The sequence below is a fragment of the Acipenser ruthenus genome, chromosome 53 (assembly GCF_902713425.1).
Source record: "Acipenser ruthenus chromosome 53, fAciRut3.2 maternal haplotype, whole genome shotgun sequence".
NCBI classification, from domain to species: Eukaryota; Metazoa; Chordata; class Actinopteri; order Acipenseriformes; family Acipenseridae; genus Acipenser; species Acipenser ruthenus.
This window is the reverse complement of record NC_081241.1, coordinates 6,528,525-6,555,940: the sequence shown is the minus strand read 5'-3', so window position 1 is coordinate 6,555,940 and position 27,416 is coordinate 6,528,525. Positions and strand designations below refer to the sequence as shown.

Here is a 27,416-nt window from a genome sequence, read left to right as displayed (position 1 = left end):
TCATCTCCTTTCTTCCCTATCCTCACTTCTCCAGCCCTTTCTTCTGCTTGCTGGTACATCTCACTGGTGTAGTAGCTGTTGTTGTTTCTCTTCACCATGTTGTCTATCTTGTCCAGGAGCTGTGTGACCTGAGTGCGATCACTCCTGTCTTCATTGTTGAGAACATGATACCTGTTCCCACATTTCTCAACAAGCTGCTGGAGCTCCTTGCTCCCTGTCTGAATATAATCCTCAATGGTCTTGCCTTTCAGTTTGTCACTGTGTGTGAAAAGGAGCATCATGTATCTCCTCACAGCCTCCTCACTGAATATCTCCTGGACTGTCTCCACTGCTCTCCTCTCTTCCTCTGTGAATCGGCCCACCGGTATCACCAGGAGGAAAGCGTGGGGTCCCTGGGCAGACAGAGAAACACAGCTCCTAATCTGGAGTTTGTCCTGAGAGATCTCTGGAGTGTCGATCACAGCAACACGTCTACCAGCCACTTGTCCTTTTCTCTTCTCACACTCCCTCGTTACTGCAGAGGAGCTGGCTTCAGATCTGAACTCCTCTCTGCCCAGGATGGTGTTTCCTGCTGCAGTCTTCCCAGCCCCAGATTTCCCAAGCAGCACCATCCTCAGCTCAGGGGGGCTGGGAGGCACTTGGTTATCTGCAAGGGGAGCCTCTCCTTCACCTCTAGACACTGAATAAACAACAAGAAAAATGTACGGTACTGACACAAAGTATGAACACAAATGATTTACAGAACGACTGGAACAGCCTCTCTCACAAGTGCTGTGGTACCCGAAACACGATCCACGTGCTCCCAATGGGAAATGACATCTCCTCTTCATTTTACCCTCAGAAATATGTTTCTGGCTATGGACTACCAAGGACAGTCCTGCCTTGAATATTGTCCCAGCATCGGCAGTCAGCACTCAGAAAAATCATTTATTGGGTAAACTAGAGAACAAATGCTCCACCCAGTCATTCTGCATTATTAGTAAATTAAATCATGTTTAGGGTAGCACTGAACTTGTGGGACAGATTGCTCATTAGAATATTTAGCATATTGTTAATGAGCAGATAATTATCTATTCCGGGTTACCAATATATTTAGTAAGGAAGGGGCTGTTGGTCCAGTGGTTAAAGAAAGGGGCTTGATACCAGAAGGTTCCAGGTTCAATGCTAGCCACTGGCTCGCTGTGTGTGTGTGTGCGTGTGTGTGTGACCCTGAGCGAATCGCTTCACCTCCTTGTGCTCCGTCCTTCGGATGAGACGTCAAACAAACAAGCTCCTATTGGAAGTGACTCTGCAGTAGCAGTAGCAGTTGTTGATGATGCAGTGTTCACCCCCCTAGTCTCTGGAAGTCACTTTGGATAAAAGCCTCCGCTAAACGACTATTATTATTATTATTATTATTTATTTCTTAGCAGATGCCCTTATCCAGAGCGACTTACAATAGTTACAAGATATCACATTATTTCTACATACAATTCCCCATTTATACAGTTGGGTTTTTACTGGAGCAATCTAGGTAAAGTACCTTGCTCAAGGGTACAGCAGCAGTGTCCCCCACCGGGGATTGAACCCACAACCCTCCAGTCAAGAATCCAAAGCCCTGACCACTACTCCACACTGTTGCCTAAATAATAATAATAATAATAATAATAATAATAATAATAATAATAATAATAATGGGTAGTACCGGTGTCACAGAAAATTGGTAGATATTGCCTATAATGCACGAATTTCTGAATTTAAAGGGAGAGTTTGTTGGAAGATTATAAAGGACTAAAACGCCAGTAGTTATTTTTTCAGAAACAAAAACAAAGCTTTTATTTATTTAGTTATTTTTTAATGTGACATTTGTCATCTCATCTAGGTGTAAAGTAAATTCGTGTTTAATTTAACAGCGGTGAGTAGCAGGATTTGATTTATTTTGTATGTTTGTTTTAAATCCACGATAACAATAAGCTAATTTGATTGTCATGCAATACATGCCAGACATATATTAACGAAAATAATGGATATGGTTTCAGTATTGATATATAGACACTATTACAAAAAAACAACCCATAATTTCCACTCAACTGTATTGACAAGGGAGTCATACACATTCCTGTTCAGTTTCAATAACATAATTACACATAATTAGGGCTGATGTTCGTTTTTAACCGATAACACCCGATAAAACACCCCCGATACAAGAAAAATGAAATCGGTGGATAGCCAATAAACACTGGAAAACACAGGAAAAACTGCATCTATGCGTTCTGAATGCTTTAAACCCCTCCCCCAGCTAGCTACTGAGTGACAGCACATTCCTACATTTCTATTGGAGACTCCGCTTGTGAGATTTAAAACGAGATTACAATCAGAATGGAGACTTGTTAGCGGGATTTCAAACTGTATTACAATTAAGACATGGAGGATTTAAAACAGAATTGTGGTGAAATGTATAAAAATGCCTACGCACAAAAACCCCAGAAGAATGTGCTCGTGACCAGAGGGATTTCACTGCGGAAGACAGCAAAGGAAAGAAGGGACATCTTAAGAGTGGAAGTCCTGTCCAGTTACTACTATACATGTTGACAGAAAAAGAAACGCTCAAGCATTTTGGAAAGTAACTGAAAACACTAATTTCATACAGTATATCAAAAACGAAAGCCCTTGAAAAAATAAGAAGATCGATTGTTTTCCCGCAAGCGCGCAAGCTGGTCTAATGGGGCGTTCACACCGGACGCGCCGCGCTGCAGTACTGTTCACACCAAACGCGGCAGTGGGCGGTCCGTTGTTACGTCACGGCTGCAGGTACAGCGGCTTTTGGGTACCGAGCAACAAACAGTAAATGCCAGCGGGAAAATAAAACTCTTTTGACAGAAATGAAGACACTGACAAAAGACAAAACTGAGGAGCGAAACATTATGATTTTTTTTTTATAAAACCTTTTGTATTAATTTTGTTAAAAACTGTTAAAATATATGTACACCAAATAAAACGTGTTGCTTTATCTTTTAAGTCTGTCTGCTTACGTTATGTAACACCACAATCACCCCGAAAGACCCGACCCCCCATCAAGTTGTTTTTAATTTATATATATATATATATATATATATATATATATATATATATACACACACACACACACACAATACTTCGAAGAATGCACAGCAAACAAGCAAAAAAAAATTGCGATTGCTCTGCTCTACCGGAGAAAGAAAAAAAAACTATATGTAAGATCGTTGTGGGTACATGACATCCTGAAGAAAAGAGAACAGTACGACGAATACCATCGGCTGCGCCAGGTGAAGTGGCATGGCAGCACAGCATTGTTTAAATAAATAAATAAATAAATACAGCGGGTCTTTTTAAGTTTACTATCCCATTTTTTACATTTTTACTTATAGGTCATTCCGTGTCAATACATCACTGTCACCCATAGGTCTCAGATTTGGATAAAACGTTTTGCTTTATCTTTTAAAAGTTTGTCTGCAGTTAATTTATCAAACAAAAGGCTTACGTTATTGTAGCAGGTGCATAATTATTTTCAATGTGGAGTTTAGCACAAAAAATATATATGACCTAATTTACGTAATTATAAATATTTAATATTCACTCGGTAATCCCATTTGTACACCCACAGACCTCCATGCTGCAGCTTTTTTTTTATTAATATCTCGGTAACTATTAATTGTTGTATATACAACGCCGGGAAATCTGAAAATTAAAGCGAGCAGCGTTTCCTCCCTTTTATTTTTTTATTTCTTCCTCGCAAAGGAACCTCCTACTCTTCCCTGATTGGCTGTTGGTAGGTTACGTCACGACGCTGCGCGGCAAAAGTTGAAAATATTTTATCTCTTGCGCGTCCCTCTGCCGCTGCGCGTAACCGCCTTCATTGAAAACCATTCCTTTTGCCCGCTGTGAACGCCCCTTAACAAACATATTGCTCGTTTTCCTACTGCGCAACCGCCAGACCGCTAGGGCAGCTGCGATATCAAAATCAACACTGTAGTTCAGATACAGGATTCAGTTGCATTTCAATCTGATTTTACAGAACTTGTGGCAAAATATTTTCGTAGCATACTGTCTGTTTTAACGCACCACCTTTTTGTGAGAATGTGATCAGTGTGACACTGTAGTCAGAACATACTTCCTTCCTTCAACTGTTTGAACAAATGCCATCTCTCAGAACGCTGTCTGTGGTGCTTCTGAAGTGTTTTCTTTAGATTCTTCCAGTCCTTCACTCCATTTTCAGTTAAAGCGGGTTCTTTTGAACGTCTGAAAAAGTGTCTGCAAGGAAAGCCGAAAACCGCATCTGCCTGCTTACTGTACTCTAAATATGAAAACGTATTTTAATATTCTGATGAAAATGAATGGTTCTCTCCTCCTCTGTTCCTCCTCATATTTCTGTTTCATCTCTTCTCTTCTCCTCTGTTCCTCCTCATATTTCTGTTTCACCTCCTCTTCTCTCCTCCTCAGTTCCTCTTTGTGTTTCTCATGCAGCTCCTGTTCCTTTAGTCTAATTCTTTCTTCTACCTGCTGGTAAATCTCATTTGGAAGGTAGCAGCCTCCATTTCCCTTCACCATGTTGTCTATCTTGTCCAGGAGCTGTGTGACCTGAGTGCGATCGCTCCTGTCCAGATTGTTGAGAACATGATACCTGTTCCCACATTTCTCAGCACGCTGCTGGAACTCCTCATCAGCTTCCTCAATGTGCTGCTCAATCGTCCTGCCGTCCAGATAATGCCCACGGGTGAAAAGGATCATCGTGTTCCTCACAGCTCTCTCACCAAACAGTTCCTGCACTTTATCAAAGGATTCACAATGCTGTTCTACTAGAAACTCACGGTGAGTGTGAATAATTTCTTTTGGATACACCTCTATCACCAAAAGGAAAGCATGGGGTCCCGGGGCAGACAGAGAAACACATCTCTCAATCTCGACCCGGTCTGTGTCTAACAAGTCTGGAGTGTCGACCACAGAGACCCGTCTCCCAGCCACTTCTCCTGTTCTCTTCTTGCACTTCCTCGTTCTTCTAGAGAGGCTGGGTCCGGATCTAAACTCTCTGCCCAGGATGGTGTTTCCTGATGAACTCTTCCCAGTCCTGCCTCCCCCAAGCAGCACGATCCTCAGCTCAGAGGAGCTGTGCAACTCTTGAGAAACAGTTTCTTCAGCCTCTTTTTCTGCAGCCATGATTCCCTGCCCTGTTAAAGAGAAAGAACAGTTTGCTCCTCTTAGAAATGAAAGCCATGGCTGCTGCTGACGCTGTAACGCGCTCGGGACATGTTTTACTTTCACTTTGTATAATTACAGACATGTGTGGTAATGTATCACACTCGCTGCGCGTAACCGCCTTCATTGAAAACCATTCCTTTTGCCCGCTGTGAACGCCCCTTAACAAACATATTGCTCGTTTTCCTACTGCGCAACCGCCAGACCGCTAGGGCAGCTGCGATATCAAAATCAACACTGTAGTTCAGATACAGGATTCAGTTGCATTTCAATCTGATTTTACAGAACTTGTGGCAAAATATTTTCGTAGCATACTGTCTGTTTTAACGCACCACCTTTTTGTGAGAATGTGATCAGTGTGACACTGTAGTCAGAACATACTTCCTTCCTTCAACTGTTTGAACAAATGCCATCTCTCAGAACGCTGTCTGTGGTGCTTCTGAAGTGTTTTCTTTAGATTCTTCCAGTCCTTCACTCCATTTTCAGTTAAAGCGGGTTCTTTTGAACGTCTGAAAAAGTGTCTGCAAGGAAAGCCGAAAACCGCATCTGCCTGCTTACTGTACTCTAAATATGAAAACGTATTTTAATATTCTGATGAAAATGAATGGTTTTGCTTACCAAAGACAGTTTTCTGATAAACAGGTAACAAGGCTGTGATGGTCCTGTTGCAGTATCACCAAGGTCCAAAATACAGGATTTAGTCGCATTTCAATATCATTGGAGGAGACAATGCTTGGCTGGATTAACGTCCATTCTTCTCACCGATTTGAGCCCCATATGGATATTCGAAAGTTTACGGTAAGAGTGCAGTTATTTATTTATTTTTTTGCAAATATACCTTTAAGAAATACTTTGAATGCCCCGATAGTACGTGTGTGTTTAGAAGCTTCATAGTCAGTATTAATACTTGATTTAAATTGGTGTGAAGTGATGGAAATGGTGTTTGAAATTGGTGTAGGTTCTGTAGGACTGCAGAACAGGTTAACGGATTTAAAGGTTTTAAAAACAGTGCAGCTTGTTATCCTTACTGTTTTTCTAATTTGCTTAAATAAGCTGAACATGTTTTAAAAGTACAAGCTAGTGCTGTGTTAAACTTCGTTTATGTGGCCGCCTTATATTGAAAAAAAAACCAATGTCAAATATATATGTAGCGTCCCCGAGTGGTTTCGAGGTCTGTTTTGTGCTGTAAATTATTATACAAGTTCTCAAAAAGACGCAGGAGAATGAATCCGCTTTACAGCTTTTATTTGTGTCTATCAGTCTGACTATTTTTCAAACTCAACACAATGAATGAAACTTAGCATTCAGACTCACTAGTAACAGAGTAATACAAAAAAATAATGCAAGTCTTAATTATATCTGAGCCCCATATGGATTATATATATATATATATATATATATATATATATATATATATATATATATATATATATATATATATATATATATACACACACAGTACTGTGCAAAAGTTTTAGGCAGGTGTGAAAAAATGCTGTAAAGTAAGAATGCTTTCAAAAATAGACATGTTAATAGATTATATTTATCAATTAACTAAATGCAAAGTGAGTGAACAGAAGAAAAATCCAAATCAAATCCATATTTGGTGCGACCACCCTTTGCCTTCAAAACAGCATCAATTCTTCTAGGTACACTTGCACAAAGTCAAGGATTTTGTAGGCATATAGTCAGGTGTATGATTAAACAATTATACCAAACAGGTGCTAATGATCATCAATTCAATATGTAGGTTGAAACACAATCATTAACTGAAACAGAAACAGCTGTGTAGGAAGAATAAAACTGGGTGAGGAACAGCCAAACTCAGCTAACAAGGTGAGGTTGCTGAAGACAGTTTACTGTCAAAAGTCATACACCATGGCAAGACTGAGCACAGCAACAAGACACAAGGTAGTTATACTGCATCAGCAAGGTCTCTCCCAGGCAGAAATTTCAAGGCAGACAGGGGTTTCCAGATGTGCTGACCAAGCTCTTTTGAAGAAGCACAAAGAAACGAGAAACGTTGAGGACCGTAGACTCAGTGGTCGGCCAAGGAAACTTACTGCAGCAGATGAAAGACACATCATGCTTACTTCCCTTCGCAATCGGAAGATGTCCAGCAGTGCCATCAGCTCAGAATTGGCAGAAAACAGTGGGACCCTGGTACACCCATCTACTGTCCGGAGAAGTCTGGTCAGAAGTGGCCTTCATGGAAGACTTGCGGCCAAAAAGCCATACCTCCGACGTGGAAACAAGGCCAAGCGACTCAACTATGCACGAAAACACAGGAACTGGGGTGCAGAAAAATGGCAGCAGGTGCTCTGGACCGATGAGTCAAAATTTGAAATATTTGGCTGTAGCAGAAGGCAGTACACAAATGAGTGTCTGCAGGCAACAGTGAAGCATGGTGGAGGTTCCTTGCAAGTTTGGGGCTGCATTTCTGCAAATGGAGTTGGGGATTTGGTCAGAATTAATGGTCTCCTCAATGCTGAGAAGTACAGGCAGATACTTATCCATCATGCAATACCATCAGGGAGGCATCTGATTGGCCCCAAATTTATTCTGCAGCATGACAACGACCCCAAACATACAGCGAAAGTCATTAAGAACTATCTTCAGCGTAAAGAAGAACAATGAGTCCTGGAAGTGATGGTATGGCCCCCACAGAGCCCTGATCTCAACATCATCGAGTCTGTCTGGGATTACATGAAGAGAGAGAAGCAACTGAGGCTGCCTAAATCCACAGAAGAACTGTGGTTAATTCTCCAAGATGTTTGGGCCAACCTACCTGCCGAGTTCCTTCAAAAATTGTGTGCAAGTGTACGTAGAAGAATTGATGCTGTTTTGAAGGCAAAGGGTGGTCACACTAAACTATTAACATGTCTATTTTTGAAAGCATTCTTACTTTACAGCATTTTTTCACACCTGCCTAAAACTTTTGCACAGTACTGTGTGTGTGTGTGTATGTGTGTATATATATATATATATATATATATATATATATATATATATGTATGTATATAAATATATATATATGTATGTATATAAATAAATAAAATATGTTACACTGTGTGTATCTTACTGTACATCATTGGGTTCAATAAATGCAGGGAAAAGTGTGGACTAGCCTCCTTAAACGAAAGACTCACGCGCCACCTATGGTCATATTAAAAACTGCTATTATTTAAAATGATGTGATTTATGTCTAGTTCATTAGCAAAAGAATTTTTCTCCTGAAATGTAGATTTTAATAAAAAAAAAAAGTTTGCTATGTTTTACAACTTTATGGTAACCAATTTAAAACCAAATCGTTGATATACAGGGTGCTCAACGATATACGCTCACAGATAGAAAATACCAACTGGATTCGTGAACCCTCCCTTAATTTCAGAAATTCGCGAATGCGCAGTAAAGGCCATATCGACTTTTTTTTCCTGTGACACGGGAATACAATAATATTGAACAATGAGGTCAATAGAAAAGCTTCATTAGTATATTACAATATTATTATTATTTTTAACTGAACTTACTGGTGGGAGGTGATCCTTCATTGTTGTTCCTTCTCCTGAGAGGCAGCTTGGATTCCTCTGCCTCTTTCTCCAGCTCCTCTTCCTTCATTTGCTTCCTCAGCTTCTTCATCAGCTCCTCTTCTCTCCTACTCTGTTTCTCCTCATATTTCTGTTTCATCTCCTCTTCTCTTCTACTCTGTTCCTCCTCATATTTCTGTTTCATCTCCTCTCCTCTTCTACTCTGTTCCTCCTCATATTTCTGTTTCATCTCCTCTTCTCTCCTCCTCTGTTCCTCCTCATATTTCTGTTTCATCTCTTCTCTCCTCCTCTGTTCCTCCTCATATTTCTGTTTCATCTCTTCTCTCCTCCTCTGTTCCTCCTCATATTTGTTTCATCTCTTCTCTCCTCCTCTGTTCCTCCTCATATTTCTGTTTCATCTCTTCTCTCCTCCTCTGTTCCTCCTCATATTTCTGTTTCATCTCTTCTCTTCTCCTCTGTTCCTCCTCATATTTCTGTTTCACCTCCTCTTCTCTCCTCCTCAGTTCCTCTTTGTGTTTCTCATGCAGCTCCTGTTCCTTTAGTCTAATTCTTTCTTCTACCTGCTGGTAAATCTCATTTGGAAGGTAGCAGCCTCCATTTCCCTTCACCATGTTGTCTATCTTGTCCAGGAGCTGTGTGACCTGAGTGCGATCGCTCCTGTCCAGATTGTTGAGAACATGATACCTGTTCCCACATTTCTCAGCACGCTGCTGGAACTCCTCATCAGCTTCCTCAATGTGCTGCTCAATCGTCCTGCCGTCCAGATAATGCCCACGGGTGAAAAGGATCATCGTGTTCCTCACAGCTCTCTCACCAAACAGTTCCTGCACTTTATCAAAGGATTCACAATGCTGTTCTACTAGAAACTCACGGTGAGTGTGAATAATTTCTTTTGGATACACCTCTATCACCAAAAGGAAAGCGTGGGGTCCCGGGGCATACAGAGAAACACATCTCTCAATCTCGACCCGGTCTGTGTCTAACAAGTCTGGAGTGTCGACCACAGAGACCCGTCTCCCAGCCACTTCTCCTGTTCTCTTCTTGCACTTCCTCGTTCTTCTAGAGAGGCTGGGTCCGGATCTAAACTCTCTGCCCAGGATGGTGTTTCCTGATGAACTCTTCCCAGTCCTGCCTCCCCCAAGCAGCACGATCCTCAGCTCAGAGGAGCTGTGCAACTCTTGAGAAACAGTTTCTTCAGCCTCTTTTTCTGCAGCCATGATTCCCTGCCCTGTTAAAGAGAAAGAACAGTTTGCTCCTCTTAGAAATGAAAGCCATGGCTGCTGCTGACGCTGTAACGCGCTCGGGACATGTTTTACTTTCACTTTGTATAATTACAGACATGTGTGGTAATGTATCACACTCGCTGCGAATGGAAATCAGCCGCGGAGAAGCTTTTATACTGCAGATTATCCAACTCAATAAAGTAGGCAACGTCGAGATGTATTATAAAGAAAAAATGTGTATTATCATATCAAATTAGACTGTAAAAAAACTATCAACTGTAACAACTAAGTCTTTGCGAGCTCGTTTGCACCTGAAACCGAAAATGTAAATTTTTTCTTCTTTCTTTCTGATAACCTAATAAAACTCTTGTTTCAATGCAGTCACGTAATTATTACATCGCCCTCGACTTTAATAAGATAGTCATGTTTTTAACTCACCTTTTTTTTTTTTAAAACCTGCAGCTGCCATCTCTCTACAGTGGTGTTTTGACAACGCTTTTCAAATGAGGATGCGCGAGACAGGCAAGGAAGCAGGGGGCGTGTCACTGGGACGTAACGTCAGGATAAACCACAGCCAGATGTTACAACACCGGCACAGAAGCGGATCAAACCAACTGCTGAGGATCTGTTAATATGAAGGTATTGCTACTGTACTGACATGTGAATGGATTTGCTCAAATGCGCTGGCGAGGCTTCTTCAAATTGTAATGTGCGGATAATATAAGAATGATAACACCTTGTAACAAATTTTTATTTTTTTTTGGTTCCTGGGTAGTAAGTGTTATTTCCTAATTGCTTATGCCTCAAAAGTATAGAAAATGGCTATTATTCCCCACAAACTTTGCTTTTGTGACCAGGACAGTGATATTTTGAAATTTACCTATTTTCCAGAACATTCCAGATAGATTCAGTGCTGAGTAAACTTGGAGTAACTTCTAGAACTTTCTAGAACTTTCCAGTAATATAAATAGTAGTATAAATACAGGGGCCTTAAGCCCACCAGTTCAGTTTAGTTCCAGCTGCCTAAGTGGATACATATCTGCATTTTTCTGAGATGGCATCAAGAGGCTGCAAGCATCCGGCAGACGCATTTTGAGACTTAAAAATGGTGGCATTCCTGATGGGTCTCCAAGGCGGTTTTACCAAGTTTCCCTGCTATCTTTGCCTTTGGGACAGCAGGGACACCAAGGCGCACTACCACAGGCGGGACTGGCCACAGCGGACCGAGTTCTCTGTGGGGATGAACAACGTCAAGTGGGAGCCACTGGTGGACCCCCGGAAGGTGCTGATGCCACCACTGCACATCAAATTGGGCCTTATGAAACAATTTGTCAGAGCTCTAGATAAGGAGTCGGCAGCCTTCAAGTACATTCAAGACTTCTTCCCTAAGCTGTCTGAGGCAAAGGTCAAAGCCGGTGTCTTCGTCGGACCACAGATAAAGAAGATCCTGGAGTGCAATGAATTCCCCAAGAAGCTCACTAGTAAGGAGAAAGCGGCTTGGAACAGCTTTATCGCAGTGGTTTGGGGCTTCCTGGGCAATCACAAGGCCGAAAACTATGTGGAGCTGGTTGAGACTCTGGTGAAGAACTACGGCACAATGGGCTGTAGGATGTCCCTCAAAGTCCATATCCTTGATGCTCATCTTGATAAATTCAAGGAGAACATGGGAGTGTACTCGGAGGAGCAAGGCGAGCGCTTCCAACAGGATATACTGGACTTTGAACGCCGCTACCAAGGACAGTATAACGAGAACATGATGGGAGACTAGATTTGGGGGCTGATTCGTGAAAGTGATTTACAGTATAATCGTAAATCTCGAAAAACTACTCACTTCTAAATCTTTTGTAGTCATTTTTGTATTACTTTAGTATAAATACATGTTAATTTGGATTGATATGTTGTTTTTTTCTGACTTTATGTGAACGAAAAGACACAAATTCGCCCGTTTTCTCATTGGAAATAGGTAAATTTCAAAATATCACTGTCCTGGTCACAAAAGCAAAGTTTGTGGGGAATAATAACCATTTTCTATACTTTTGAGGCATAAGCAATTAGGAAATAACACTTACTACCCAGGAACAAAAATTGTGTTACATAGTGTATTTAAACAACAGGGACTAGAACCAGTAGAAAATCCACTGGCAGCATCTTTTAGAGGCTTCTTATTACCAGTACAAATTGGTTTTAACAGCGTGTTCCGTGGGCTGTCTGCTGGCTGTTTGTGAACCAATTCCGCTTCGTGTCGGGCAGCCTTAAAATGAATGCCCTTTGCAGCGTCACTCTTTATAGAAACTTGAGCATTTCAATTTCATTTCATTTCCAAGCATTTATTACAAAATGGGATTAATAAACCTGAATATCAAATCTAATTTTCTCTCAACGAGGTTGTAGATGCTGTATCGTAAACCAATGTGATTTGCAGCTAGAACTGAAGCGCACTAAAACACAAACGCCCACACTAGTACAAAACCAGATTTCTTTACACAACCACTGAAACCACACGTGTGTCTTAGTAAAGCACATTAAAATTAAGTTTCTTAAAACGAAAAAAAAACTGAAATTAAAAATATACAAAAGCATTTGAAACTTTCCACTCACACAATTCTACCGCTGCCTCACTTCTGAAACATTTTTAAAAACACACAGGGTTACTATGAATCCAGTTAAGGCAGAATTAAAATAACATGGAAAAATTAACTGGGACAGAATCGTCAAGATTGTGTAAAAGTTTAAAACTAGCAAAGTTTATATATCTATATAATATTTAGATTATAAATTAAAATACAATTAAAAAATGATGCACTTTTCCCTAAAATTAGTACAAATAATTAATGAAATAACAAAAAAACAGCACTCAAAACGAGAGGAATATTTTACATTTTTCAAATAAACAAAAAAAATAAATAAAGAAAGAAATATTTGTTTTAAAACAGTGCTGTGTCAACGACATCCTCTTTACAACCACAATAATGAGAGCACAGCCCCCCCATCCCCCAGTCCCTTAGAGAAAGGGCAGGTCAGAGCACATTCTTAAAGACAGGAAGTTTGTGTGCTCACAATAATAAATAAATGTAACATTAATAAAGATACAATCAATAAAGAATACGACTACTACTACTACTACTACTACTACTACTACTACTACTACTACTACTACTCCTACTACTACTACTACTAATAATAATAATACTAATAACAAACTCACCTCAGATTGTATTGTTAGGCTATTTGAATGCCTTCATTTCTGGAAATACCTTTGACATGATCCAACCCATATATAGATATCACAAATCATAATATTCAGAAAGCAGAGCAGGGTTTGAGAAGAGAGAGGTTTAGGGTTATGATGACATTCAGAAAGCAGAGTTGGGTTTGAGATGGGAGAGGTTTAGGGTAATGATGACATTCAGAAAGCAGAGCGGGGTTTGAGAAGGGAGAGGTTGAGGGTAATGCAGAAAGCAGAGCGGGGTTTGAGAAGGGAGAGGTTTAGGGTAATGATGACATTCAGAAAGCAGAGTGGGGTTTGAGAAGGGAGAGGTTTAGGGTAATGATGACATTCAGAAAGCAGAGCGGGGTTTGAGAAGGGAGAGGTTTAGGGTAATGCAGAAAGCAGAGCGGGGTTTGAGAAGGGAGAGGTTTAGGGTAATGATAACATTCAGAAAGCAGAGTTGGGTTTGAGATGGGAGAGGTTTAGGGTAATGATGACATTGAGAAAGCAGAGTGGGGTTTGAGAAGGGAGAGGTTTAGGGTAATGATGACATTCAGAAAGCAGAGCGGGGTTTGAGAAGAGAGAGGTTTAGGGTAATGCAGAAAGCAGAGCGGGGTTTGAGAAGGGAGAGGTTTAGGGTAATGATAACATTCAGAAAGCAGAGTTGGGTTTGAGATGGGAGAGGTTTAGGGTAATGATGACATTCAGAAAGCAGAGTGGGGTTTGAGAAGGGAGAGGTTTAGGGTAATGATAACATTCAGAAAGCAGAGCGGGGTTTGAGAAGAGAGAGGTTTAGGGTAATGATAACATTCAGAAAGCAGAGTTGGGTTTGAGATGGGAGAGGTTTAGGGTAATGATGACATTCAGAAAGCAGAGTGGGGTTTGAGAAGGGAGAGGTTTAGGGTAATGATGACATTCAGAAAGCAGAGCGGGGTTTGAGAAGGGAGAGGTTTAGGGTAATGATAACATTCAGAAAGCAGAGTTGGGTTTGAGATGGGAGAGGTTTAGGGTAATGATGACATTCAGAAAGCAGAGTGGGGTTTGAGAAGGGAGAGGTTTAGGGTAATGATGACATTCAGAAAGCAGAGCGGGGTTTGAGAAGGGAGAGGTTGAGGGTAATGATGACATTCAGAAAGCAGAGTTGGGTTTGAGATGGGAGAGGTTTAGGGTAATGATGACATTCAGAAAGCAGAGTGGGGTTTGAGATGGGAGAGGTTTAGGGTAATGATAACATTCAGAAAGCAGAGTGGGGTTTGAGAAGGGAGAGGTTGAGGGTAATGCAGAAAGCAGAGCGGGGTTTGAGAAGGGAGAGGTTGAGGGTAATGCAGAAAGCAGAGCGGGGTTTGAGAAGGGAGAGGTTGAGGGTAATGATGACATTCAGAAAGCAGAGTTGGGTTTGAGAAGGGAGAGGTTGAGGGTAATGCAGAAAGCAGAGCGGGGTTTGAGAAGGGAGAGGTTTAGGGTAATGATGACATTCAGAAAGCAGAGTGGGGTTTGAGATTGGAGAGGTTTAGGGTAATGATAACATTCAGAAAGCAGAGTGGGGTTTGAGAAGGGAGAGGTTGAGGGTAATGATGACATTCAGAAAGCAGAGTGGGGTTTGAGATGGGAGAGGTTTAGGGTAATGATAACATTCAGAAAGCAGAGTGGGGTTTGAGAAGGGAGAGGTTGAGGGTAATGCAGAAAGCAGAGCGGGGTTTGAGAAGGGAGAGGTTTAGGGTAATGATGACATTCAGAAAGCAGAGCGGGGTTTGAGAAGGGAGAGGTTTAGGGTAATGATGACATTCAGAAAGCAGAGCGGGGTTTGAGAAGGGAGAGGTTGAGGGTAATGCAGAAAGCAGAGTGGGGTTTGAGAAGGGAGAGGTTTAGGGTAATGATGACATTCAGAAAGCAGAGCGGGGTTTGAGAAGGGAGAGGTTGAGGGTAATGCAGAAAGCAGAGTGGGGTTTGGGAAGGGAGAGGTTTAGGGTAATGATGACATTCAGAAAGCAGAGCGGGGTTTGAGAAGGGAGAGGTTGAGGGTAATGATGACATTCAGAAAGCAGAGTTGGGTTTGAGATGGGAGAGGTTTAGGGTAATGATGACATTCAGAAAGCAGAGTGGGGTTTGAGAAGGGAGAGGTTGAGGGTAATGATGACATTCAGAAAGCAGAGTGGGGTTTGAGATGGGAGAGGTTTAGGGTAATGATGACATTCAGAAAGCAGAGTGGGGTTTGAGAAGGGAGAGGTTTAGGGTAATTATGACATTCAGAAAGCAGAGCGGGGTTTGAGAAGGGAGAGGTTTAGGGTAATGATAACATTCAGAAAGCAGAGTGGGGTTTGAGAAGGGAGAGGTTGAGGGTAATGATGACATTCAGAAAGCAGAGTGGGGTTTGAGATGGGAGAGGTTTAGGGTAATGATGACATTCAGAAAGCAGAGCGGGGTTTGAGATGGGAGAGGTTTAGGGTAATGATGACATTCAGAAAGCAGAGTGGGGTTTGAGAAGGGAGAGCTTGAGGGTAATGATGACATTCAGAAAGCAGAACGGGGTTTGAGAAGAGAGAGGTTTAGGGTAATGATGACATTCAGAAAGCAGAGTGGGGTTTGAGAAGGGAGAGGTTGAGGGTAATGATGACATTCAGAAAGCAGAGCGGGGTTTGAGAAGGGAGAGGTTGAGGGTAATGATGACATTCAGAAAGCAGAGCGGGGTTTGAGAAGGGAGAGGTTTAGGGTAATGATGACATTCAGAAAGCAGAGCGGGGTTTGAGAAGAGAGAGGTTTAGGGTAATGCAGAAAGCAGAGTGGGGTTTGAGAAGGGAGAGGTTGAGGGTAATGCAGAAAGCAGAGCGGGGTTTGAGAAGGGAGATGTTTAGGGTAATGATGACATTCAGAAAGCAGAGCAGGGGTTTGAGAAGGGAGAGGTTTAGGGTAATGATGACATTCAGAAAGCAGAGTGGGGTTTGAGAAGGGAGAGGTTGAGGGTAATGATGACATTCAGAAAGCAGAGTGGGGTTTGAGATGGGAGAGGTTTAGGGTAATGCAGAAAGCAGAGCGGGGTTTGAGATGGGAGAGGTTTAGGGTAATGATGACATTCAGAAAGCAGAGTGGGGTTTGAGAAGGGAGAGGTTTAGGGTAATGATGACATTCAGAAAGCAGAGTGGGGTTTGAGAAGGGAGAGGTTGAGGGTAATGATGACATTCAGAAAGCAGAGTGGGGTTTGAGAAGGGAGAGGTTGAGGGTAATGATGACATTCAGAAAGCAGAGTGGGGTTTGAGATGGGAGAGGTTTAGGGTAATGATGACATTCAGAAAGCAGAGTGGGGTTTGAGGAAGGGAGAGGTTGAGGGTAATGATGACATTCAGAAAGCAGAGCGGGGTTTGAGAAGAGAGAGGTTTAGGGTAATGATGACATTCAGAAAGCAGAGTGGGGTTTGAGAAGGGAGAGGTTTAGGGTAATGCAGAAAGCAGAGCGGGGATTGAGAAGGGAGAGGTTTAGGGTAATGATGACATTCAGAAAGCAGAGCGGGGTTTGAGAAGAGAGAGGTTTAGGGTAAGCAGAAAGCAGAGTGGGGTTTGAGAAGGGAGAGGTTGAGGGTAATGCAGAAAGCAGAGCGGGGTTTGAGAAGGGAGAGGTTGAGGGTAATGATGACATTCAGAAAGCAGAGTTGGGTTTGAGATGGGAGAGGTTTAGGGTAATGATGACATTCAGAAAGCAGAGTGGGGTTTGAGAAGGGAGAGGTTTAGGGTAATGATGACATTCAGAAAGCAGAGCGGGGTTTGAGAAGGGAGAGGTTTAGGGTAATGATGACATTCAGAAAGCAGAGTTGGGTTTGAGATGGGAGAGGTTTAGGGTAATGATGACATTCAGAAAGCAGAGCGGGGTTTGAGAAGAGAGAGGTTTAGGGTAATGCAGAAAGCAGAGCGGGGTTTGAGAAGGGAGAGGTTGAGGGTAATGCAGAAAGCAGAGCGGGGTTTGAGAAGGGAGAGGTTTAGGGTAATGATGACATTCAGAAAGCAGAGCGGGGTTTGAGAAGGGAGAGGTTGAGGGTAATGATGACATTCAGAAAGCAGAGCGGGGTTTGAGAAGGGAGAGGTTTAGGGTAATGCAGAAAGCAGAGCGGGGTTTGAGAAGGGAGAGGTTTAGGGTAATGCAGAAAGCAGAGCGGGGTTTGAGAAGGGAGAGGTTTAGGGTAATGATGACATTCAGAAAGCAGAGCGGGGTTTGAGAAGAGAGAGGTTGAGGGTAATGATGACATTCAGAAAGCAGAGTGGGGTTTGAGAAGGGAGAGGTTTAGGGTAATGATGACATTCAGAAAGCAGAGCGGGGTTTGAGAAGAGAGAGGTTTAGGGTAATGCAGAAAGCAGAGCGGGGTTTGAGAAGGGAGAGGTTGAGGGTAATTCAGAAAGCAGAGCGGGGTTTGAGAAGGGAGAGGTTTAGGGTAATGATGACATTCAGAAAGCAGAGCGGGGTTTGAGAAGAGAGAGGTTTAGGGTAATGCAGAAAGCAGAACGGGGTTTGAGAAGGGAGAGGTTTAGGGTAATGATGACATTCAGAAAGCAGAGCGGGGTTTGAGAAGAGAGAGGTTTAGGGTAATGCAGAAAGCAGAGCGGGGTTTGAGAAGGGAGAGGTTTAGGGTAATGATGACATTCAGAAAGCAGAGCGGGGTTTGAGAAGAGAGAGGTTGAGGGTAATGATGACATTCAGAAAGCAGAGTGGGGTTTGAGAAGGGAGAGGTTTAGGGTAATGATGACATTCAGAAAGCAGAGCGGGGTTTGAGAAGGGAGAGGTTTAGGGTAATGATGACATTCAGAAAGCAGAGTGGGGTTTGAGAAGGGAGAGGTTGAGGGTAATGCAGAAAGCAGAGCGGGGTTTGAGAAGGGAGAGGTTTAGGGTAATGATGACATTCAGAAAGCAGAGCGGGGTTTGAGAAGAGAGAAGTTTAGGGTAATAATGGCGTTTCTACTGACAACGAAAGCAAACTTTTAACTCAGCTTTTTAATTGTTAATATTTTGACATATCGTACCGTCCTCATATTTTATTAAAAACACAATCAAAATACACAACTCACCGGCATCCGGATCTAACCCTGCAGTAGCCATCTCTTTACAATAACGGTAATGTTTGCATCCTTCTCCAAGATGGTGCGACACGGTTTACAGGAAGACTATGACAAGCACTCAGTGACAGGATGTTTGTTGGTCTCAATAAGCAGATCAAAGCGCCCTCTGAAAAAAAAAAAAACAGTTGAACACGAACAAGGCTTGTATCATTTCAAATGTTTCTGACACAGAATTAGACCAAAGTCTCTAAACATTCTGGTGTATATTAATTTTTTCTACAGCCTAGAGATCAATAAATAAGCAAGCAAGTACCAGACTGTTAGATGTGCTCTCAAGAACTCAGAATAATAAATAAATGTAACATTAATAAAGATACAATCAATAAAGAATAGTACTACTACTACTGCTACTACTACTGCTACTACTACTAATAATAATACTAATAACAAACTCACCTCAGAATATATTGTTAAGCTATTTGAATGCCTTCATTTCTGGAAATGCTTTTGACATGATCCAACCCATATATAGATATCATAAATAAGTCAATTCCTTTATATATATATTGTGTAATATAGATGTATATTATATAATGATACAGACCTGAATGAGGGAGACGCTCGCTGCTGTTGAAGCTCCCGGCTCGCGCTCCTCCTCACTCAGCATTCCAAAGCCGTGCCGTTTCTTTTTTGTTGTCCTGCAGTTTTCCCGCCTGAGCAGAGCTGCCTGGTAAAGCCATCAGGCTGGTATTCATGTAAGTGAAAGGCTGCAGTGGCTGCTTTCGGTTTCTTTCCTTTCGCTGAATCTATCTCTGGAATTGCAGTGGAAGTCTGTGGCTGCTCGTCCCGGTTTGAGTTTCAGCACCCGGGACAGTGTGAGCGCGGCTCCAGTGTTTGGACGCAGGGTTGGGTGCTGGAGTCGGAGTGGAGCTTGCCAGGTTTCTGAGCTGAGCTCCTGAGCCGGAGCGGAGCTGGAGGTGGGGATGTAGAGCTGAGGTTCCGGAGCAGCTCCACTATTTCCTGCCTTTCACATTTAAAAAAAAATCCTTCCTGAATGATTCAGTTTAGAATCAACACAATAAATCAATAAATAAGAAAATAAAATACATACATGTAAATTCAGAAGTACTTTATAATGTACATAATATTTATGTTGATGTAAGGGGCTGTCCAGATGGATCAACTAAAATCATGTATTCTGGTATCTGCAGCCATTACCTTTCATAAAACCCAGTGCAGGCTTATAGAGAGGATCCTCATAATCACACAGTAAGAGGAGAGGGAGTGATAGATTATAGTGCTTATAGAGAGAGCGCATCCTCATAATCACACAGTAAGAGGACAGGGAGTGAGAGATTATAGTGCTTATAGAGAGAGAGAGTCCTCATAATCTCACAGTAAGAGGTCAGGGAGTGATAGATTGTAATCAAATGCAATCTGAAACGTACACAGGAGGCTGGGATTGAATAATAAAATAATAAAGCTTGGTGAAGATTGGTAACAAATCAAGGCAATGATGTTCACAATGTCGTGTGAGACAGACAGGCTGTGAAATGAAATGCATCATGTATATTAGAGTAATACTTAACATAAGACACACTAGAGGTTCTCGACTTTATACAACACTGATTCTATCCATGTCACATATATTTATTATACTGCTGGAACGAACGTGCTGTTTACATGTTCAGATACTATTGCAGTTACATTGCAGTTACTATGGGCTGTGACATTCAGAAAATAATAACATGGCAGCGACCACATTGCAGAACAAGCTGAATGATAACTGAGTTATAATTAAAAGACTGATCTTGTTTAAATGGAGGGTATAGCAAGCTGCACAAACACAGACACTCTGGGAATGAACAACACTTTGCTTTCAGACACTGCAAAAAACAAGACAGGTCCATTTCCACCTCACACAGCATACACTGTATATATATATATATATATATATATATATATATATATCTATCTATATACACATACATTATATATATATATATATATATATATATATATATATATATATATATATATATATATATATATATATATATATATATATATATAATGTATGTGTATATAGATAGATAGATAGATATTGTGAGACATCAGGGAGGGGGTTAAAACCTCCCTGCAGAAAAGACATGTGCGGAATGCACATTTGTCTTGTTCAATTGTTTTGTTAATTGTCTTTTGTTAATTGTTTTATTATTAATCATTACCTGCACCTGGCTACTATTGAAAATTGTAGGGTTTATAAGGAGAGCAGTCAGTCTGCTATATGCGGCTGCTGAAGAGGGTAGAAGCCCGACTGTGCTGGTGTGTGGGTTCAGCCGTAAAAGTAGGAAAAAAAAACAACAAGGTAGAGTGAAGCCTTTTTTGTGTGTGCTGTTTTGTATGTTTTGTTACAGGTAAACTGTCTGTAGTTTAGGTTCCTGTTTTGTTTTAGTTAGTGCTCAAAGAAGAGCTAGGTGTTTGTTTTGTTTATTTTGTTTTTGTGTTCATTAAAAATTGCGCAACCGCGCTTTCAAAAATCCATTTCTCTGTGTTGGGTCAGTGTTTTTAAAGGGGCAACGAACCGCGGTGAGTGTGATTTTATTACAATATATATATATATACCTATATATATGATAGGTTGGTAGGTGTGTGTGTGTGTGTGTGTGTGTATATATATATATATATATATATATATATATATATATATATATATATATATATATATATATATATAGGGCGATGTGTAGCAGGGCGATTGCCCTGCATGTGTGTGTTAGTGTTGGTATCATTTGTATGGGGAAATGGGTTTGTGTGTCGTTTTGGAGTTGATTTGTTTAATTACATTTATTGTTTACAGACGGGCGCTCAATTGAGACTTGCTGCCTGCTAGGCTTAGTTGAGGGGAAGGGCAGCAAGTGATTGGCTGTGCTGGATCTCAATCAGCAGGTGGGCGGGTCTCGACCGAGTGTCCGTCAGTTCAAAATTATTATTATTATTTGTTTATTTAGCAGACGCCTTTATCCAACCATTCGCGAGAGATGGTTCGGGGCGACTCCAACGCCATGCCAGAGGGGAGCGGCGTATACTCTGGAGAAGAGGGTCCACGCTGCAGGAATGACCGCTACGCAACCCTGAGACTGCAGGCGGTGCTTGTGATGGCAATGCCCAGCCAAGGCCGTAGGAAGCAGCACGAGGAGTCGTATGAATACCGGCTCATGAGTAGGTTAGTTAGGGGATAGTGATCCCATGTGATGTATAGTGAGGGTTACGTAGTGTAGCCGGTTCCTGGAGTGGGACGCCTCGTTTTAAGGCTAGCGCTCGCCCTCTGGGGCACCTTTTATTTGTAGTTTTTGTACTGTGTTTTATTTTGCCTTTTGTACAGCTTGCTGTATGTGTCCTCTGTGCGTTACAATGGCTGGTAACGTCACATGACCATCTTTATTTAGTTTCTGTTTGTATTAATAAATCCTGCGCGCCTGTGCCGGCGTTCCAGCTCCAACCCCCAATGTCTCTCTGTGTTGTAAACAGCGGCTATCCACACACGTGACGTAACACCCTGTCACAGGAGGGCTTGTGGTTTTCCGTGTTTTCGTCGGGTTTAACTACTTGTTTTTTAAAATGACCCTGAACATTGTTTGATGTGTTTTGGTTTCTGAATTAAAACGGAGAGATGAATTCGTAGAGGCGATAAGTCGGACAAAAAAAATCTGTGGATGTGAAAGCGTTTCTTCATAGGGACATATTTTCACAGAGCAACTTCAATCCACAAAGCAGTACTGTCTACTGTCTGACGATGCTTGAGCCAAATAAAGTGCAAATGTTGTCATTACATTCAAGTAACAAAATTAAGACAACATAAAATAAATAAAACAATAACACACAGCTTACATATTGTAAGGGTGGGGCAGTCTGGACGAAGCACAGCTCCAGTTTAAAGTTTGTGCTGGATCCTAGGGAGGGATGGAAATACACTTGCAAACTGTAAATCATGCCGCTGTAACTCAAGCGCTACTGGGAAATACTGAAATTGAAGAAGGAATCTATGAAAAAGACCTAGGAGTTTATATTGACTCGGAAGTGTCTTCATCTAGACAATGTGGTGAAGCTATAAAAAAGGCCAACAAGATGCTCGGATATATTGTGAGAAGTGTTGAATTTAAATCAAGGGAAGTAATGTTAAAACTTTACAATGCATTAGTAAGACCTCACCTAGAATATTGTGTTCAGTTCTGGTCACCTCGTTATAAAAAGGATATTGCTGCTCTAGAAAAAGTGCAAAGAAGAGCAACCAGAATTATCCTGGGTTTAAAAGGCATGTTGTATGCAGACAGGCTAAAATAATTGAATCTATTCAGTCTTGAATAAAGAAGAGTGCGTGGTGATCTGATTCAAGCATTCAAAATCCTAAAAGGTATTGACAATGTTGACCCAGGGGACTTTTTTGACCTGAAAAAAGAAACAAGGACCAGGGGTCACAAATGGAGATTAGATAAAGGGGCATTCAGAACAGAAAATAGGAGGCACTTTTTTTACACAGAAAATTGAGGGTCTGGAACCAACTCCCCAGTAATGTTGTTGATGCTGACACCCTGGGATCCGTCAAGAAGCTGCTTGATGAGATTCTGGGATCAATAAGCTACTAACAACCAAATGAGCAAGATGGGCCGAATGGCCTCCTCTCGTTTGTAAACTTTCTTATGTTCTTATGCTTGTGTGAATGTGAGGCGCTGTGTATGCAGTAATACAATTGGATGAGTGTGAGCGAATGAGCGATGCCCCTGCGCAGAATTGTAGAGTGGGCCAATCAGGCGTGAGTGACGTGTGTGTGAGAGAGAGAGAGAGCAATCAATTTGCTAAAGACCGTCCTCAATAACACTTTGCCATTGACCAATGATCCTGCGGATGAGATGTTAAATCAATGTACTCTGTAAAGCGCTTTGTGACGGCGGTCCATTATGAAAGGCGCTATATAAAAATATTATTATTATATTATTATATTATTATAAGATCCTCTTGCAGAGTCTTCATTACTCTGCCGCTCACAACCCTACACGCCGCCACTACAATATGTGACAGAAATGCCCAGAGTTCCATAAACTCTTATCTTAAATAACCCCGTTATTCAAAAGAAGTAGGGGAGACCGGGGTTGGTTGTCACACTTTTTACTCTCTATTATTTTCCTCAATCTGGTGACATTCTTGATATATTGAAGAATAACTCTTCACGTACAAATTGATTTTTTTTTTCAGCATAACTTTATTCCAAATATGATATTTAGACGGTTGAAAATGCGCTGGTGACCTGTGACAACCTGCCCCATACTGGAGACAATAAAGCAACATTTTTTGTTTTTTTAAATAACATAAAGTTTCTACTGTGTACAATGACAGAAAAAGTTGTATTTTTACTTTTTATGTGAACATAAAAAATATAGACCTCTATATATATATTTGAAATGTTGCCCCATGCTACAAAATAATACCACAGCCTCCACAGAACCGGAGGACAAACAGTAAATAACTTAAATAAACATTATATGGTGACATATCCAACATGCTGGTGTAAAAAAAGTAGAAAGAAAATATAAGACTTCTTCCTATAGGATTTACATGTGACAACCTGCCCCAAAAACTATGAGACAACCTGCCCCAACCCGACTTTACATGATAATTTAATTCTCTCAGTACTACTGGGAGAACCTACTGGTTTTGTTTTTACAGCAAAAGATAGTAAAGCCAGTATCTGGTTCTATTAACATGGCCATCAGTTCAAACAAACTCCAATACTACTAAGAGTTATAACATAAATAACAAGATATACATGCTAACCTTTATGTTAGATGGAATTGACCTCAAATTACAAGAGGGTTGAGTTCCAGACAATAGAACACACATTTCAGTTTTTGTATCACCTGCCTGCACCTTCTAGTGTCATAGTTATGAGCGCTGTCAAAACCAACCAGTGTGACGACCAGCCCCGGTCTACCCTACCTTGCTCAAGGGTACAGCAGCCCACCTGGGATTGTACCCACGACCCTCCGGTCAGAGTCCAGAGCCCTAACCTGTACTCCATGTTTTGAGTATCGCAAATATTTTTTAAATTTGCCTTAAACCTTCCTTATTTAGAGGTATATCAGCTCAAAAACAGAAGAGTAGCTTTTCGTTGTCCTCTTCGACTCAGTTAACTTCTTAATTAGTTCAAATGGCACTGGCTATTATTTTGCTATTTGCTTAGTTGCTGTGACGTGATAGATGTTATAAGCCAAGCACGTTAATGACAAGTTCCCAGAACACATCTTAAACACTTGAACAGAATTATTAGTAACACGTACCTTTCTCGTTTGCATTTTATAACACAACAGCTATTATCGTTAATTTAGAATTTCAACAAATTCAAATTATCTCAATAACTTGGGCGAGGCTGTTGCTATGATGTTTTTATAGGCGGAACAATTTTAAAACATAGTATTATTGCAGCTTTTAGCAAGAAAAAAGAGAATGTTTCATTCAACAACGTTACATTGTCAGCCTAGTCGCTGCACTTTCGATGTCCCAAAACAGGATCACTTTCCTTAAGCCCTTTAACTCATCACAGAAACTGCCCTGGGAGCCCCCTGGCGGGCTCGACCGGTGAACTATCAAATTCAGAGCCCCTTGTTTGTTGTGCGCATGCGTGCCTTGCTCGTTTAATCAAAGCGCGTTCCCGGCGGTTTGAATCTTCCGCGGATACGCGCAGAACTTGACATTCATGTTACGCTTCCGTGAACTCCATACACGTTTAATAATTCAGCAAAAATAAACAAATAAAAAACATTACTTTTCAAGTTGAAATGTGATATCTAAGTAAACAACACCTATGAACACTGCGTTGCACATAATGTGACATGCGCACCAAAAAGCAAGGGGCACTGAATGACGCCCCTGTTTGAGACTCGTATCAGAATTGAGTAAATGATCATGTTTTTCATCTTGCTGTGTCCGCGACTCTGCTTATTAATGTCTGACAGGTGAACAGTCTTCCTCCCGGCCAGGAGAATGCAGAAGGGGAGACAGCGCGTTTGATGTGATGTCATGCTTGCAGTTCTGAGCGCTGCCACGGGCGGCGCTTTCAGATCCTGTTTGAGACGAAACAAACCAAAGAAAACTGCATGCGTAACAAATCAAGGTAGTAAGAAAGGAAGTAAAGTTTTCAAAAACAAAAGAAGATAGATAGCGATGGATACCGGAGCTTCAGCGCCGGATCCGTGTAAGTATTTACTTTTACATTTTCTGTGTAGAGCTTCTGCTGTAATAAAGAGTATGTGTGGCCAAAAAGGGCTTATTCTCAATTAGATTGTGTTTGGTTGTCTAAATACAGGAAATGTACAGGATAGCCACGGTTTACTTTCGATTTCTGAACGGCCATTTTAGGGAAAGGTGTTGCTTTTTATTATGTCTATTGTGTTGTTTTATTGAAACTGTGCAATTCATATATTAGTATTCAGTAAGGTTTACTGTAGCCCCCTACTGCAGACCCCGACTCGAATCACTTCTGAATAACCCTTTAAATCAATTCCAATTCCTTTTATTGCACAGGCTGTATTGAACAAACACACACACGCCTTACATGTGTCTGATGAGTTTATGTATGTTTACTCAATAAAGCTTATGTGTTGTAATTGGAGTTGATTAAAAGGTAATGTGAATTGAAATTGGGAAAGCATTATAAAAAAGGAATTGTCATTAAAAAAAGCAATTGACCCCGACTCTGTGTTGAACGAAACAACGTGAAATATCAACCAATGTGTTAGATTGTTTTTGCAAACGTTATTTTAGTTATTTTTTAGTTTGTTTAAATTAAATGAGTGAGAAATAAACCTTGTTTTTTTGTTTTATCTTAGCAAAGGAAAAGTGTGAAGAGGAAATGAAGAAACAGCCAGAGCCTCAACGAAGACGCAGTAATGAGGATGAGCGTCCTGACAGTGAGTGAAGAGTAGAATGCAGAGGATACATCCTGGAGGATCACAGAGTACAGAACAGGGGTGCTATTCCATGAATGAGGATACAGACGACATGTTTATGGATATCCTCATCAGTGAAATAGCCACAGCACTGTGTGAAAGTTCATGCAGTATTCTGTTTATATAACTGGCATATACAGCATCCTGTATGGAAATGAAAGCATTTTTCTACCTGTACTGTATTTAACAGCTGAATCCAGAACATCTCCTCAGATTGCCAAGTTAAGTTATTTGATGCTGAACTCTGTACATTACTGTGAAGACTTCAAACATCCAGTTACCTTTTCTTATTAATATTCATTATCATTATAGGTGTAACTCTAATGTCACGATACAATACGCATCACGATATGCAGGTCAGGATACGATATGAATCACAATGCATGCAATGGTCCTGATGGGCTACTTGTATGAAGCCCAATAGGATCAAACGATCATTTAACAAGTGACTGTTTTATTAGAAGACGAATGAAATGAGACAGGGAGAATATGTATCCATACCAACTATAAAACACACTCTTCATTCAAGAACCGCTCTGTGAACTACAGTGAGCTGAGCTGTGCTTTGGTCTTGAATCACGATGCACACGATACAGACCTCTATGATGATACGATATCTCATGTAAAGAAAGTGTCCTGATTCATCGATACATGATGAATTGTTACACACCTCGTTTAGATATACATGCTACTCTTAACTAGTTGAATGTATATAAACATGAATCATTAGTTGTGAGTTATTTAAACATTTCCTTTTTTGTGTAGTGTCTGGATGTGAAGCGAGTGCAGAAGAGAAAACAGGAGAGACAGAGGAACCAGAACCAGGTAAGTAGATTGTTATTATTTTCTTTATATTTTTCTCTCTTGTTTATGCCGGGGATGTACATTGGTTAAAATCACAATTTACAGCCCTGATAGGTATGCGATCGTTGTTTTAAAACAATAGTCACGTTTTAATGTCAATGTAGGCTCAAGCAAGGCTATATTGTTTATGGGATGGGACTTGCAGCATCATATCCACATATCTGAAGTATAGCTGAAACAGCGCCTCCCGCTGGTCATGTGCCTTCTGATTCCTTCCTCGCCTCCAGGATTCAGTAATTTAGTAACTCTGAGTTAAGAGGCGCCTCGCTTGAGAGTGTGAAAGGAGCTTTATCTTCAGTCCTGGGTTACAGTGGTGAGGG

General features: G+C 41.1%; 1 protein-coding gene across 1 annotated transcript in view; it reads left to right on the top strand.

Moving 5' to 3' along the window:
• Positions 1–27,416, top strand: part of LOC117965738 (E3 ubiquitin/ISG15 ligase TRIM25-like) — a 323,400-nt gene that overhangs the window by 213,844 nt on the left and 82,140 nt on the right. Inside the window, exons 6-7 of the mRNA XM_059016625.1 lie at positions 26,113–26,193; positions 26,998–27,057. Coding sequence (XP_058872608.1) covers positions 26,113–26,193; positions 26,998–27,057 — 141 coding nt within the window. The remainder of the gene's footprint in view (positions 1–26,112; positions 26,194–26,997; positions 27,058–27,416) is intronic.